At 39.9% G+C, this 17,247-nt stretch overlaps 1 protein-coding gene across 2 annotated transcripts in view; it reads right to left on the minus strand.

Annotated features, from left to right (window-relative positions):
• The window catches only part of usp10.S (ubiquitin specific peptidase 10 S homeolog), a 38,107-nt gene extending 23,482 nt beyond the window's left edge, over positions 1-14,625 (minus strand). Inside the window, exons 1-5 of one of the 2 annotated variants that reach the window (XM_018259780.2) lie at positions 14,463-14,625; positions 8,289-8,357; positions 5,552-5,615; positions 3,654-3,695; positions 1,312-2,328 (exon numbers count right to left, since the gene is read on the minus strand). In XM_018259780.2, coding sequence (XP_018115269.1) covers positions 1,312-2,328; positions 3,654-3,695; positions 5,552-5,615; positions 8,289-8,357; positions 14,463-14,483 — 1,213 coding nt within the window. In that variant the 5' untranslated portion in view covers positions 14,484-14,625. 2 annotated transcript variants of the gene reach the window in all.
• Between the last annotated feature and the right edge of the window lie 2,622 nt (positions 14,626-17,247).

Raw genomic sequence — 17,247 nt, forward strand, 5'->3', positions numbered from 1 at the left:
ATTTATGCATTTACAGATTGTAGATTTTCCAGTAAATGCAATCAATATTTCTTAACAGGATCACACATTTTTAGCATATTTTATTCTTACAGGTTGATGGCACAAGGTACACTATAGTGAAGGGATGCCTTTAACACCATGGGGAATTGTGAAAGTATGCTTTTTTGCTTTGCAATCCACCCTGGGTGTGTGCCAATAAGCCAGTGCTGCACTTGTCAATCATATCAAATCATGTAGCAAATTGAAACAGTTCAGAATCTGCACCTGAATTACTAAGCCTCCAGACTGAAAAACAGACAAACATTTAACACTCTTTTGGTCAAAAAAAAAAACATGGAAAGCTATTGGGGGGAAAGAAAAAAAAGTCTACGAACAATAAAAAAGCAACAGAAGGGGAAAAAGTGGACAACCACTTTAAAGGCAGAAACACACTGCGATTCAGGGAGATTAGTGGCCTGGCAACAAGTCTCCTCTTCTTTGGGGCGGCTAATCTCCTGGAACTGCCTCCCGGCGGCCTAGAATGTAAATTGCCAGCGGGATGGCAGTCGGAGCGCTTCGTTTTCCGAAGTCGCTCAAAGTTGCCTCCGAGGAAACTTCGGAAAACGAAGTGCTCAGAGTGCCATCCCGCCAGAGATTTACATTCTAGCCTGTGGGAAGGTCGGGGAGGAAGTTCATGGAGATTAATCGCCCCAAAGAAGAGGAGATTTGTTACCAGGCTAATCTCCCCAAATTGCAACTCGTGTTTCTGCCTAAAGTAGTTTTTCTGAGAGCCAGATGTTGCAGAGATGAAAAGGCAATCACCCATTTAACATTGTGATATTAAGCTTTAGATGAAAAAAAAAAAAAAGCATAACAAAACCGATATTTCACGCTTTGGTAGAGTCGCAAACCCCATTCCTTTAAAATTTGTAAAATCTCAAAAAAGCTGTATAGCCTTACAATTACTAAACCCCCATGGTGCAGGGACTTGAGTATGATTTCTGTAAAAAGTTTATTAGCAGTATGCTTAAAAGAGGAGCAGGACACCTTATTACTTTTAATATCCTGCCCATTGAACTTATAAATAAATACGCGGAGCAAGATATATTCATTTCAACATGACCACCTGCATCTGGTTTCATACAAGGAAGCTTAACACTAGATCCCACTGCATGAAAAGAACCACCTCAGTTCTTCTTTAGAAGTGCCACATCACTCAACAGAGATACATGGGAACCAATGCTAATTACTCCCATAGAGTGATACGAACATTTTACATTCTAAATATTATTGTAACGTCTGCTGCTTCACAATATCTAGTTTGAGATATACCTGCAATCTTTATGGCTACAGGATCCTCCGACACGGGAACAGGCCCTTCTTTAATCTCAACTTGTTTCTCTGTAACTTGTAGAGATGTGACAGGGGGAGTATTCTTTGTCTCCACATAAGCCACCTGTGGGGTTGATGAGGGCTTGGAATTGTGAAAAAGACTAGCCCAGGACTTAGCTGGTGCATTTGCAGAGGCTGACCCAGGAAGATGTATTACAGCCTGAGCAGTTGAAATTTCCTCTGCCTTAGCTTCCTCTGAGAGGGAAATGACCTCAGGATGCAATACCACTCCATTAGATGCAGTGTCCTCCTCTGGGGATTCAAGTGTTTGTCCATTGGTAACTCCAAGGTTTTCAGTAGTATCAGTACCAGCAAAAGGCTGGACAACAGCTGTCCTTACTGGGCTCTCCCTTCCATTGTCTGAGGGGATGCAAGATTGTTCTGAACTAGTAACACTGCATTCCTCAGGCTGACCGGCAGTCCTGGTATTGTCTAGTACATTATGCATAGAAGCATCATCAGAAAGAGCTTCATTATTAAGGTCCACAAAATTATCTGGACTGGTACAAGTCCTAGGAGAGGTTGTAGATATTGGTATATCTTCTGCAAGATCAGGGTCATCTGTGCTTATACTGTTAAGTCCTGCTGAGTTGGCATGTCCATTTAAAAGGGTCTCTGAAGGGACATCTCCAACACCTTCTAAGTAACTATAATACCCTGGAGGTCTTTTTTTCTTCTTTTTACGCTCTCGCTGTCCAGTGCCAGATGTACCATCACTATCTGCATTGCCACTGCCATCTGGAATGGAAGATTCCGAGAACTGGCAATCAATGGCATCAAAATTATTTTCATGGAGAACATTATTTGAATCTTTCGGAGAAGATGAACAGGTGAGAATGAACTCAGGAGCCTGAGGATTTAAGTTACTTGAAATACTGTAGTCTGTGTTATTTGGTAGGGTAGTATTGTGGTCAATTACTTCTTCAATACCAAACTCAATTCTTGGACACTCCTCCCCTAAAAAGCAATACAAATTTAAAAAAAAAAAAAAAAAAGGACATTAGTAATCTAAATGTGATAACAGTGGGAACAAATGTTGGTGTTTTTAAAATTTTGCAGCTTTAGGGTAAGGCAGATTAGTGGAGATTAATTGCCGCTTTCCAGGAGGGAAGGTAGGGGAAGGCAGTTCGGGGAGATTGTCGCCCGAAGAATAGGAGATTTGTCTCCAGGGTAACTAATCTCCACGAATCTGCCCGTGTGCCCTTACCCTAAAGCTGCACAATTTTAATCTCCCCGTGTGCCCTTACCCTTAGGTCACGGTTACAATTCCCAAGCACAACTCATTTTTGCAGTACCACTGTTTTGAACCATAGCAAAACTCAGCCTTCCATATAAATGTGTAATAAATTATGACCCCAAAATTCTCGACAGTCTCCATCAACAGCTTAAACTGAAGGAAATGGTTAAATCGTGATTCTTAAAAAAAAAACCTAACTGAAATAGAAACATCTGCTCTTTTTTTGTACAGGCTTTGAGAAAACTTACAGAAATATGGAGAACCTTTCAGCTAGACAAAAATACAATTAAATGACCCTTGATTTAGGAAAGGTTATGGCACTTTACCTACCATGGCAGTTTCAGGAAGAACCATGACTATCTAAAAAAAACTTCAATCACTGTCTGCACTTGCTTCTGTCTCAAATGTATAAAAATATATTTTCTGACTGAGGGACAGAGCATTCACTTCCTACTTGAATGAATGGAAAACAGACATGAAGAAGTGCAGGAAGTGTCTCAGCTGCCACAGCCCAAATACATATCTAGCTTTTTGTACTAGAGTTAGAACACATCTGAAGGCCCGTGGGACCAGAGATAGGTCTAAATTGATACAAATGTATTTAATGAATTTAGTCAACCTCCCTCTGTAAAAATGGACGGAATTGCAGTACTCTGCTCAAGGGATCAAAGGAACTTTCTTGATAAGCAACTTTAAAATAATCGTTAGTCAAGACGATTGATAATTAACATGCATTCATTCTGGAAATATCGCTAGAAAATGGTTAGGGTATTACTTTTTTTTCTTTTATCGACATTACGGCATTTGTCTAATTTGGCCTAAATTCTAAATGCTACATTTACAGTTAAACAGGAAGTTGTTAAAATTTCAACACAATTTCTATTTATTCCAATCTGCACTTCTCAGTCCAGAATTTAAGAAAAAAGACAATTTGCTTAAAGTAACAGTAAATAGGTTAAAAATAGGTAAAACTGTAGTTGCACATCCATGCTCTGTGTATTACTAAACGTCAAAATCATTTGTATGGCAGAAAGTTGTCCATTACCAGATATTCCGTGAATGACTTCGGAAAATTTCAAATGCATGTCTGTGGAAAATATGCAGTTTTTGTGAGCAAAACTTTATATGCAATGTTCTTTTAAATAAGGTTACAGATACTTAAGGGAAAAATATAATCTTATAAATAACTATGGAAGAACAAGCAAGCTTTGACTGGATAATAAGGCTGGAAAGTATCTGTTAATGTAAACACGGGCTTTCTATTGGTTCTGTCTTTGTATGCTAAATAGTTAAAACTATTAAAAAAAACAAAATAAAAGTAACAGTACCCATTTAGTTTAATTTATGGATACTCAGCTTGGACAAAGAGCAGGGCCAGAAATTGTCCCCAACATGTATTATCCAGGCCAACACCTTTGAGTCACTTGGCCATCAAAATAAGGCAACCCTACCAATCTCTGATTTGTGCTTAAAGGGGAACTATCGAGAAAATAAAAATGTAATATAAGCTTCAGTATACAGAAACAAGACAATTTCTAAATAAAATATAAAATTATGTACGGTTTCTGAAATAATCATATTTGTCTCCGCTATTCCTCTCTCTCTCATTGGTTTCTCTTAATTCTCCCTTCATGCAGGAGTTCTTTCTTAAAGGGGGGCTCCTTTTCCCAAGAAGATGTATTACAGCTCACCAAGCATCATGTCGCTCTACATGCAGAATTTGTGCAAAAGGCAGTTATTGTGTTAGATTTTGTTTGTACTAGAATCAGTTATTTGAGTGAGCTCTAATACATCTGCTAGGAAAGGAAGCCCTGTATAATATATATTGGATCGAACGGTCAATGAATATCTGACTGCAAGAAGACAGAATTAAGAGAAACAGATGCTGAGAGAGAAATAGTGAATATAAACTTGATTATTTCAGAAACAATGCAGAATATTTAATTGATTGTATTTACAACCTTTCTTATTTCAGTATAAACTTATTAAATTTTTATTTTCAAGATAGTTCCCCTTTAAAAGGCACCTGTCGGGCAAATATATTATACCCAACTAACAGGCTAACGGGCTAACAGAGCCGACACTTGGGTTGGGGGTAACAGTAGCTTTTGTTGTTTTCTTTTTTAAATTGCCGCCCGCCTGGCTAGGACATTTGCACCAGGAGGGAGCACTAGGACGTGCCAACCTATGTCGCATGCATATTAAAGGAAAAGTAACTCCAAAAAATGTAAGTATTTCAAATAAATGAAACAATAATGTATTGTTGTGATGCACTGGTGTGTTTGCTTCAGAAACTCTACAACAATTTTTATAAACAAGCTGCTGTTAGCCATGGGGGCAGCCATTCACAGCTGAAAAGGGAGAAAGGGGGACAGGATATACAGCAGATAAACTCTGTAGTAAACAGTGTGATTACTCAGAACTCATCCGTTAACTACAGATTATCCTGTGTTTGAATGGCTGCCCCCATGGCTACACAGCAACTTATTTATATAAACTATAGTAGTGTTTCTGAAGCAAACAAGTTTTACAAGTGCAGGGCAACAGTATATTATATACTGTATACTTTACTTTGTTTGTTTGGTTTTACTGTTCCTTTAAAGATGCAGAAGCAGGTCATTAGCTGCCATGGTTTTTCTGATGTTATCGCCAAATCAATTGATGTGGAAGAGACATAGCAATGGTCATATAGTTCAGTGAAAACTTGGCAAAGCTGCCTGAAAAACTTGAAAGCAGAGCCAACTTCAGCCCAGAACCACAGTTAACGCTACCTATTCGATTTAAATAATGCTCACTCTGTTTAGGGTTGGGGAACAAAATTGTAGCAATTGCTAAAGCAGACATACAGGCTTATCAAAGCCATCATTCTAGACTGTACTTTCTGATCCTAACTAGCTAGAAAGTACCAAGTAGATTGGCATATAACAATAAAAAAACACTCACCATCCTGAAAATCACCTGAAGACTGAGGACCACATGGAAAAAAATGTTCATTGTAAGGTGGCAACTGTTTTAAAAGAAAAAATACTTTATAATTTGTTGTATAGAAGAAATATACATTATGCATACATATTGTATTGTAATTTGCCTAAAGGCAAATTAAGAAAGATATATGTACTGTATACGGGTGCCGGTTTTATTTTACATCATATTTACTTTGAAGCAAACCACACTCACAGGTCCTAGATGCAATCAAAAAGTGATTTTATTCAACATTTCTGCCCCTCTACTTTAGCCGTCTTCAAGAGGGGCCGAAACGTTGAATAAAATAACTTTTTGATTGCATGTAAGACCTGTGAGTGCATATAGATATATAGCTATATATAGTGATCTTGTAAGTATCCTCACACCAGTGCCAAAATATCTATGTTGGGATGACAGTAGCATTAAATACGTAAAGATTGTCTTAAAGAGATACTGACACCAGAAATTAAACACTTTTTTACATCATAATATTGCCTTTGAAAGCTACTTATAACTTTCCCATAAAGTATTTGCACAATGCTTTTACATTACCTGTCTGATGCCCCATGTTCCTGTATGAGGGGGCTGCCATATTTGTGCAGCAGGAGTCCGTTAGTATTAGAAACTTTAATAGACAGGCTGAGATGGGAGTCAGGTTGGCAAAACAGTCAGGTTTAGAAACTTCAACTAACAATTACAAAAACAAACCTCTCAGCAAAAAACAATCAACATGACTTTTAGGTAACTTTAAATGTACATTCATATTTTAAAAAGTAGTTTTTTAGTGTCAGTATCACTTTAAGACCAGCACACCCTATTAAAAAAAAAAAAACCTTTTAACTTTTTATTGTTAATACATTGTACCAGAGTCCAACATTTTGGTCCTCATTAGGACCTTTCTCAAGGAGTCAACGATTGAATAAAAAAACCTTTTGACTTTTTATTGTTAATACATTTTAAGAACAGGAGATTGACGTTTCGGCTAGTACCCTAGAAAGGCTAGGGTACTAGCCGAAACGTCAGTCTCCTGTTATTCAAATTCACAGCATGCATAAGACCTAAGACCTGCAAGTGTGACTCCACACCCAAAGCAACCATCATTAACACAACTTGGTATGTCGTATCACCAGCCTCCCTCCCAATATTAGAGGTTTCAAAGATTGCCTTTTGAATAGAACAGGGAACTGAAACAGTTTTAGCACCTTATCTGCAGCCACATTAGTGCCACTAGCATCCTTAAAGGGGAAGGAAACCTAGTCAGCGCAAACCCCCCCCCCCCGTGTGTTGCCCACCCTCCCTCCTCCCCCCTGGCCTACCCGTCCCGCTGGGCAAATGCCCCTAACTTATTACTTACCCTTCTGCGCAGGTCCAGGGAGTTCACAGACGACATCTTCTTCCACGCGATCTTCTTCCTGCTTTGAACGGCGTTTTGGCGCATGCGCAGTAGGAGCATTTCGCCGGTACGCATCTACTGCGCATGCACCAAAAGTCAACGAAGTACTTTTGGCGCATGCGCATGTGCCGGTCAAAGCAGGAAGAAGATCGCGTGGAAGAAGATGTCGTCTGTGAACTCCCTGGACTGGACCTGCGCAGAAGGGTAAGTAACAAGTTAGGGGCATTTGCCCAGCAGGACAGGTAGGCCAGGGGGGAGGAGGGAGGGTGGGCAACAAACGGGAGGGGGGGGGGAGGGTTTTTTGCGCCGACTAGGTTTCCTTCCCCTTTAAAGGAATTGTTCAGAGTAAAAATAAAAACTGGGTAAATAGATAGGCTATGCAAAATAAAAAATGTTTCTAATATAGTTAGTTAGGCAAAAATGTAATGTATAAAGACTGGAGTGACTGGATGTCTAATACATTAGCCGGAACACTACTTCCTGCTTTTCAGCTCTCTTGGTTTACACTGACTGGTTACCAGGCAGTAACCAATCAGTGACTTGAGGGGGGCCACATGGGTCATATCTGTTGCTTTTGAATCTGAGCTGAATGCGGAGGATCAATTACAAACTCACTGAACAGATATGTACCATCTGGCCCCCCTTCAAGTCGCTGACTAATTCAGAGCTATAGAGCTGAAAAGCAGGAAGTAGTGTTCTGGAAATTATGTTTGACATCTGGTCACTCCAGCCTTTATATTACATTTTTGGCTAACTAACTATATTACAAACATTTTTTATTTTGTACAGCCTCTCTATTTATGCAGTTTTTATTTTCACACTGAACTGTTCCTTTAATGTTAGGCTGACATGGCCATTTTGGCCACAACCTCAACAAGAAAAAAAAAACGTCAGAATATGTATGGATAGCACCAGCAAGGCCTCAAAGCATCACTAGTGATATCATGGGTGACAACATGTGGTAGATCATTGGGTTAAGCACATAGCCACTCTATACCTGGTATTTGGGACAACACAAACATGTGTCAACATTCAGCCACAAACATTACTTACCTACTTGTATGACTTGCAGCATACATTTACATTAAGGCTATTTTGGCACTTCAGAGTTGCTGGGTAGTTATCCAGAGGAACATAAGTTGACAAAGTCAATGATTAAACTGAAAAGAAGAGCGCCTTAGACCTTGCTGGTTACAAAGGTTCTCTAAACCAAAGTTTTTCTGGGGTTTGTCAACAAGCTCAAGGGTAATATGGCCAGACGAAATGCCTTCTATTTACTATTTTTCTTTTTCTGGTAAAACACACAATATAATATGTTCTTACCTCAACTGTGCAGCGAGCTGTCACAAAGAACTGCTTGAATTCATCATCACTAAACTCCCCAAATATATACTGTGAATAGAAACAGAATAAACTGAAAAAATAAGAACATTTTACTCCTGATTCCAGAGCGATTTTTCTTAATAATGCTTTCATTCACACGCATAAATTGTATGTATTGTCATTTTCATGTTTTTATTTAAAACAACTTCATAATTTCTTGCTCCAAACAAGTTTAAATACTTAAAATATTTTTTGCCTGTTTTAATCACAAAAAAAAATTATGGTTCTTGTTACTTTTTCTGCGAAACAGGGTTGAAGCTATTTCATGCATGGTTCTTGCGAGGTAGGTAATTTAGATTACCAGTGCAAAGAAGTAGAAATTCAATGTACGGGGGATTATTTGCAGACTGGTAATCTACCTTGCAAGGACCAAACATGCAGAGTTGTGAAGTCAGAAGCAATTCTGGGTATTTAATAACATTAAATACAAGCACTTAAAGAAATCAAATCAGATTTAAAGGAATTGTTCAGTATAAAAATAAAAACGTGGTCAATAGATAAGATGTGCAAAATAAAAAATGTTTCTAATATAGTTAGTCACAAATGTAATGTACCGTATAAAGGCTGGAGTGACTGGATGTCTAACATAATAGCCAGAACACTACTTCCTGCTTTGCAGCTTTCTTGGTTTCCAGGCAGTAACCAATCAGTGAATTGAGGGGGAGCCACATGGGTCATAACTGTTTGCTTTTGAATCTGAGCTGAATGCTAAGGATCAATTGCAAACTCAGCGATGCCCCCCCCCCTTCAAGTCACTGACTAACCCAGAGTTGGAGAGCTGAAAAGCAGGAAGTCGTGTAGTCGACATCCGCTGACTGCAGCCTTTATAGTTTACATTTTTGACTAACTATATTAGATACATTTTTTATTTTGCACAGCCTAACAATTTACCCGGTTTTTATTTTTACACTGAACTGTCCCTTTAAGAGCTTCTATGAAGGAGAATATGGCAGAAGCAATGCTGTTTCTAAGAACAATACTTTATTTAATTTTTGATAACCAAGTCTTAAATTGCCATGTTTCTGCCATTATTGCCTGACCGTTTGGGCAAGTTTGTAGGGCTGGCAGTCAGTTTTGACAGAGAATTTCATCTGCCCTGTAGGATGATGCATGCTTTTTTTTTGGAGAATAGGAAGTTAAGGCAGCTCTCACATCCTGAAAGCATGATCTTTTGGTGTGGATGAGAATTAAAATGGCATATCATAAATTGAGTGTCTGATACTAGAGAGGATCTTGCAGTGGCACTCTACTCTTAAAGGGCAGAGCGCATCAGCAAATGTGATTCTGACATCACATCTGACATTAGCATAATGAGCAATTTGTGCCTTTCGCTTATTATGCAATGACCCATGACAACACGACCGCTTGTACTGGGAGCTCACAAAAAAAATACTGTTACTCCCAACTGGAGTGCGGGATCGAATAGAAAAAAGCTTTGGTTGGGGATATTTTTGCCTAACAGGTGCCCTTTAATTGCCTTTTTTTTTGGGACAGTAAGAATACTGGGCCCTGGGGATGTCACTGCTGAAATTTCAGAATGGTATCTGTACCCCTTTTATTTTACTTTTTTTGCAAATACGAATATAAACTGTTCAAGTTAGTGTAGCTTTTGAGTGGAAACTTACCACTTGTGTCAAATCATATACATATAAAAGAAATTTGCCATTGCAGCGTCTTTGGAAATGAATGTGTAGTTTGCTGAAACGGCACTAAACTGATAAATGACTAATCCAATTACACAGTGCCAGCAAATAGTTTAAAGAAAACATTCTCTTACAAAGTATAACAATACAAAGTCAATCGATTTGAAAAAAAATCCACACTTGCCACCCAAGTGCCAAAGCAATCAGAAGCAAAAAAACAGAAAGTGGAATAAAGTTAAAGGAACAGTAATACCAAAAACTGAAAGTGTCTTAAAGGAACAACAATATAATGTAGTGTTGCCCTGCACTGGTAAAACTGGTGTGTTTGTTTCAGAAACACTATTATAGTTCATATAAACAAACTGCTGTGTAGCCATGCGGGCAGCCATTCAAGTACAGGATACACAATGGATAACAGATACGCTCTGTTTACAATGGGATTGTTCAGAGCTTATCTGTGATCTGCGGTATATCCTGTGTCTTTAGGTTTTTCAGCTTTGAATGGTTGCCCCATGTATACAAAGCATCTTGTTTACATAAACTATTGTAGAGTTTCTGAAGTAAACACACAATTTTTAACAGAGCAGCACAACAGTATGTTATATATGCATTACAAATTTTTTTGGTGTTACTGTTCCTTTAAACAAAACACGCAATGTCAAAGGTCTGCTTTTCATAAGTTTCAAATGGAGCTATAGATTACAAGACTGTCTCCAGACAATGTTAAAACTACTGCTACCCCTAAATAAGTGATCCCCACAGCCTTAGCAACAGCCACGTCCACCCATGGACAAAGGGAATGTGTTTTTCGATGACACACATTTAGAAAAAGCACTGACCCAGACAGTGAGTTAGGCTGGTCTGAATTTGCCCCATATATTAGCTGAAAAAAAGCACAGTATGGTGCCACATTTTAAAAGTTCATATTTCAGGCATCCTTCAATGCAAATAAGCTTGAACGAAAACAATGCAGTAAAAAGGAAAACCTTTACAAGAACCCCATAAAGTGAGTTTAAAACAAAACCTCATTGTAAGACACAGTGTCTTACAGTGCCAACGGAGGATTGTTTGCTATGGGTTACTGCAAAGCCAACGGAGGATTGTTTGCTATGGGTTCTGAATGAATGCTCTATTTACACCAAAAACAGGAGAAAAGACAAAACTAATAAGCACAGAGCTTTAATGAATGTATTTGAGCATTAATAACAAAACTTCCTCATGTGCTATAGCACAGATACACAATTTGCAGGAAACTGGGAAGCCAGATTTAAACTTTGATGGCCACACATGAAAATGTCACTGGCCGGTTTAAATTTTTTTTTCCAATGCAGGCAAATCATCGGGAGATCAGGCCACATTCATTGATCCATTTATTCAATCAGCCTCTGCCTTTATTTTACAAATTGGAGGTTCATGCAGGTGTGGTTGTTTGGCCATAGGACTGAGTGACTGGATACTAGTGATGTGCGGGTCGAGTTTTAGCGGCCTGAACCCGCCCTCCCTCCACCCAACTTCCTTTTATAGACCTGTGCCGCCCCACAGATGACATCACAAAAGGGGCGGGGCGAGTGGGCACACAGCTATAAAAGCAAGCAGTGTAAGAGGGTGCGAGGTCAGCCAGAACGAAACCCACCCGCGGGTATCGGGCCAGCCCGCACATCACTACTGGATATGTTCATGTGAAGCCAGCACCACACTGATCAAAGCCAACAGAGGATTATTTGCTATGGGTTACTGCTTTGTTGCGAAACTGCAACGGTTAATGAATGTAATTCAACGCACATGCAGCATTATCTTTTTTTTTCCAGGCAAGAGTTATAGATACTGAAGCTGGAAACTGAACAAAAGTCAAAAACCTTTTGCAGCGCTGACATGGTTGGCTAAAGGTTATGGCACCTAAGTGGTGATCATTACATCTAATACATGCCAGAGTTTCTGCTGAAATCCACGAGTCATCTGAAACGCATACAATTTGTTTTTGGGTGATAACCACATAACATTGCATGGACAAGCTACGTAGTTCAATATACCTTGCGTTCCGCTGCTCTAAATGCAAATTTGACAATCAGTCTAACCAGTGTTTTTATATTGTAGGTTTACAAACCCACTGGCCTCTCCAACAGTGACTACTTTCTGTTAACATAAGGGAATTCAGAATATGCTCCACGGAAAACAACTCTGTGATTATGATTGCTTAGGATTGCTCAGACAGTTTACAACCTGAGTATCAACACTTCACATTATTACTAGTAAACACTGCAACAGTTTTGATGTATCAAACTCTAAATAAAACAACCAAATATATGAAGAAGTCCTGACTGCAGAGATCACCTAAACCAATCGTCCTCAATTTTATCTGGGTCAAAGGGGTGAATGGAGCCAGAGGTAAAATTTCATCTATTAAAGGAGAACTAAACACTTAATGAAAAAAACTCTACCCTAAATAGACCCCCTCCAGTAAATACTCCAAACTCTTTACTTAGCACTAGGTGCAGATTCTGGGCATCGGAGTTCACGAGCGACATCTTCTTCTCTTCGGTAATCTTCAGATCTTCTTCCTTCACTTTGACAATTTCACTGACTTTAGGTGCATATGCAATTGTCGCAAAACGGAAGATTGCTCCAACTGCACATGCAACGAGACACTGCTCTCATTCCGAAGATTACCGAAGAGAAAAAGATGGCGCCCGTGAACTCTGATGCCCTGAATCTTACATCTTCAATTATCTAAATATAATTCACTTTCAAGTCAACAATGGTTATACAACTGCCAACACAATACCATGTTTCCTTATCCTGAAATGCATGTTATGTGTTGCCGACAACCAAAGATTCTTAGTTCTTGATAAAGGACAGTGGATTGATTGCAGATGTATGTCCTAACAAAGTTAAGGCATCTACATCACAACAGACTGGGCCCAATTCCCCGGAGATATAAATCAGACATGAGTGAACCGATATCACACTTTATAGTTTTGGGCAGTTAGAATAGCAAATGAGATGTTGCTATATGTGTATGTCCCTGATCTATAAGCATCAGTCTAGCACATTGGCTCAGACAAGGCTAACTAACTGGATGAGGCTACATGAGACATGACTGAAGGATCCTCAGACTGAGCAGAATGCATGTGAGGAATGGTACATTAATAAGCGATAGATAGGAGACAGTTCTGATAAACTGAGCCACAATGGGGAGGTTTCATATAAATAATTATTAGGCGTGCAATACATAGGCACTATATATGTGGTGGAATATAATTGACAAGATGAGCAGGTACAAAGGTCACAGGCTGCTGAACCCCCGTAGTTTGCGTGGAACGTGGGGTGCGACTTTTTAGACGGACAAGCGAGCCTTCAGTTTGGGATGTGATGTCATGTAGGCATTAAAGGGATACTGTCATGGAAAACCCATCAGTTAATAGTGCTACTCCAGCAGAATTCTGCACTGAAATCCATTTCTCAAAAGGGAAAACATTTTTTTTATATTCAATTTTGAAATGACATGGCACTAGACATTTTCTCAGTTTCCCAGCTGCCCCAGTCATGTGACTTGTGCCTGCATTTTAGGATGGAATTACTTTCTGGCAGGCTGTTATTTCTCCTACTTAATGTAACTAAATCAGTCTCAGTAGGACTTGGCTTCTACTATTAAGGGCTGTTCTTTGATCTTTCAGGGCGCTGTTATTTTGTGTTAGTGGGCTGCTATCTGGTTACCTTCCCATTGGTCTGTTGTTAGGCTGCTGGAGGGGGGGAAGGAGGGGTGATCTCACTCCAATTTGCAGTACAGCAGTAAAGAGTGATTGAAGTTTATCAGAGCACAAGTCACATGACTGAAAGCAGCTGGCAAATTGACATGTCTAGCCCCATGACAGATTTCAAAATTGAATATAACAAAATCTGTTTGCTCTTTTGAAAAATGTATTTCAGTGCAGAAGTCTGCTGGAGCAGCACAATTAACTGATGTTTTCCCATGACAGTATCCCTTTAAAGAGATTCGATCAATAGCTGACACGGTTAAGAGATAGCGGTAATGGAGAAATCAATTATTCAATTCCATTATGCCAGTCGAGGTCGGCAATAGTTTGTCTTTACCATGACAATCAGGGGAGTCTCGTCACTGATAGGAGGTTTGGGTTGCCGGTGGCAATGCACACGGGGAGTCCACGGCTCAGGCATGTGTATTAAATGGACTGTAGTTGTAGAAAACACGCCAACCCACTATGGAACGACCTTTCCAAATCCACAAGCAGGTCGGTGCAGAGATACAAGTTGCTCGTATGCCACTGGCTCTCCCCGTGTGCACAAGCCTCTCATGCTCCTCCAATGAGGCTGCAGAAATCAAGACTGGGCCTAGGCAAAGCATTACATCCACCCGCGCCTCTTTTCTCTCCGACAGACACACACCCGCACCCCATATATGGACCCCCACGAAGCATGCGGCGCCCATGGCCGATTTTGGGCCGCTCTGTACCTGTTCGCTCGGGGAGGCCATGGCGAATTGTTTCAATGAGTGAGGCCGCTCATGCTTTTTCCCCCGCCGCCGCCATCTTCTTTCTCGCGCGCAGACACTACTCTCCACCCAGCGCTGCCCCCTAGCGCATGCGTACAAGTTTGATTCTGGAGGCAACGCGCCTGCGCAACAAGTTCGAGCACGTGATGCGTCAGGCTGCACAGGCAATAGGTGTTGGGGGTTAGAAGCATATTTAGTAGTATTAGGTGCTCGTCTCAGGAGTACTGCTTTCATAACAGCTCCATAGGCACAGTTGAGCTTTCCCTGTAAAATATTCGCTCTGGTTACGTGCTTTGGGGTTAAACTTCTCTGTAAGGGCCCCATGTATGTTATGAAGGTGGGCTACACGGGTCATTAGAATGTAGTGTATCATGGCGCCCATAACCTCTGAAACACGATTGCCAGGTCTAGTTTTGAAAGTCAACTACAAAACTAGCCAAGAAGCACTACAAAAGTAGCCCAAAAAAAGCACAACATGCGGAGTGAAAAAAATTCTAAACAAATCAATGAATTGATGTCAAAATAAGCCATTTTGAATTTTTCACTGTTTAACTAATGTTCCCATGAAGGACAGATTCGCCCAACACCAGGGACGTAACTACAGATGGGCCCCAGTAGGTATAAGGGCCCCATAAGGTCATAATACATGAACAATTCCAATAAATATTGGTAAAACGGCTCAACCTCTAGACATTTTGGTGGCCAGCTGATTTTTGCCCCGAAATTGTCTGAAATTGTGGAAAGTCACCGGAAAGTGGGATGGGAGACTGGGGTAGAGAGGCCAAAATTTGGTAACTCCCATCTTCTACACAAGTCAGTCCCATTGCATGCTGGGTATTGTAGTCTTACATTAAACTTGGCAAATGCATCATTCAGAAGAGCAAGTGGAGAGCAGCCTGTAACAGGGCCCTGTCCTTAAAGGACAAGGAAAGGCAAAAAAAATAAAATCCCATTTTTACTTTCTTTAATGAAAAATAAACCTATCTCCAATATACTTTAATTAAAAAATGTGCACCGTTTTTATAAGAAATCTGACTGTATGCAGTAAGAAGTCTGACTGACTGTATGCAGTGAAATTCTTCCTTCATTTACTGCTGTGGATAGGAATTGTCAGATGGTCCGTAACTGCTGAGCAGGGAAACAATCATACTTATGAACAGCAGGGGGAGCCCCCGCCTTACTTACCATTCATGCAGAATTCAAGCAGCATTGTTTATGACGATCCCTAAGCAGCCCAGACCTCACTGAGCATGTGCAGGGTCAGGCAAAGATGTTTAACAAAGTTACAAAATGACAGCCCCCTGTTGCCAACTTTGAAAGCATAAATCATTTGTTTGATTAGGCTTGTGGTGCAGTAAGTTCATGCTTATGTTTAGTATACAAAATACAGCATTTCTAGCCTTATTCTATTTTAGACTTTCCTTGTCCTTTAATAGGCGGTAAGGACAAGACTAGTCTGCTCTTTCCAGCCAATCTGTGCTGTGTACCTTGCATCAAGGTGTACATTGTAGCCATTCCTCTGGGCAGAAGTTCTTTCTGCATGTGTACTCTTGCACTTTTTTTCTGTAAATGACCCCCTGAGTGTTACATTTTCAAACAATAAACTCTTCTATTTCTTTTTATTTATTAAAAAAAAAAACCCACAAAAGCTGCTTTGAGATTGTATTTTTTTAATATTCTCAGAACTACATTTAAAACAATAAAAAAAAATGATTTAGAAACTATTGTTAGTTGGCCCCCTCATCAACAAAAGAAATGTATATTTTTTTTTTGCAATTTCTATTTTAAGAACATTTCCAAAGTCACGTAATCATGCAGTGCATTTAAAATCTCTAAAGATATAGAAAATAAACGTTAAAGCCCCTCAGTCTGCAGGTTGCTATGACTCCTGACATCTTATTCTGGGAGTTTAGGTTTAATATGCCTAATTTAAATCTTTCTCATTATTTGGACTAGAAACATATGGCAGATCAATGTCTTGCTGGCTTCTGCAATAGAGATTTAAATCAGCATTATCCAGTAAGCTGCTAGATACCTAGACTGGATAGAGGAATGGCACACACATTTAAGGCTAAAGGAACATAACCATAAGAAGAGCAACATTTAAAAACATAGATATTCATATTCCAGAATTGATATAGACACATTACCCAAATTGCATCTTAAAGAGATAATGACATTTCCATGCTTATGTTTTCCATAGGTTATCAGGCTTTTTTAATTTCTTTTTTGCATCTGTATTGCCTCTGAAATATGTGAATTCTGCACCCTTTAGGGTTAGTTCACATGAGGATATTCAGGGAGATTTTGTCGCTTGGCGACTAATCGCCTCTTCTTCTGGGCGACAATCTCCCTGAACTGCCTCCTCGTGTCTTCCCATCCGCTGTAATGAAAAGTCACCTGCGCTTAAGCACACGTGGCGCTGCGTTTTCAGAAGTCGCCTGAAGTTTCCTCGTGAGGCAACTTCGGGTGACTTCTGAAAACGCAGCGCCACGTATGCTTTAGCGCAGGCAACTTTTCATTATAGAAGATGGGAAGACACAAGGAGGCAGTTCAGGGAGATTGTCGCCCAGAAGACGAGGCGATTAGTCGCCAGGCGATAAAATCTCCCTGAATCTCCTCGTGTGAACTAACCGTTAGCAGAAAGTTGGGCTGCTGGGCACAATACAGCAGTCCAAATTTCCATGGTTACAGATAGGTGTAGTGGCTACTATATTTAAGTGGTTTTACTACTTCACATTAATAC

The sequence above is a fragment of the Xenopus laevis genome, chromosome 4S (genome assembly GCF_017654675.1).
Source record: "Xenopus laevis strain J_2021 chromosome 4S, Xenopus_laevis_v10.1, whole genome shotgun sequence".
Taxonomy (NCBI): Eukaryota; Metazoa; Chordata; class Amphibia; order Anura; family Pipidae; genus Xenopus; species Xenopus laevis.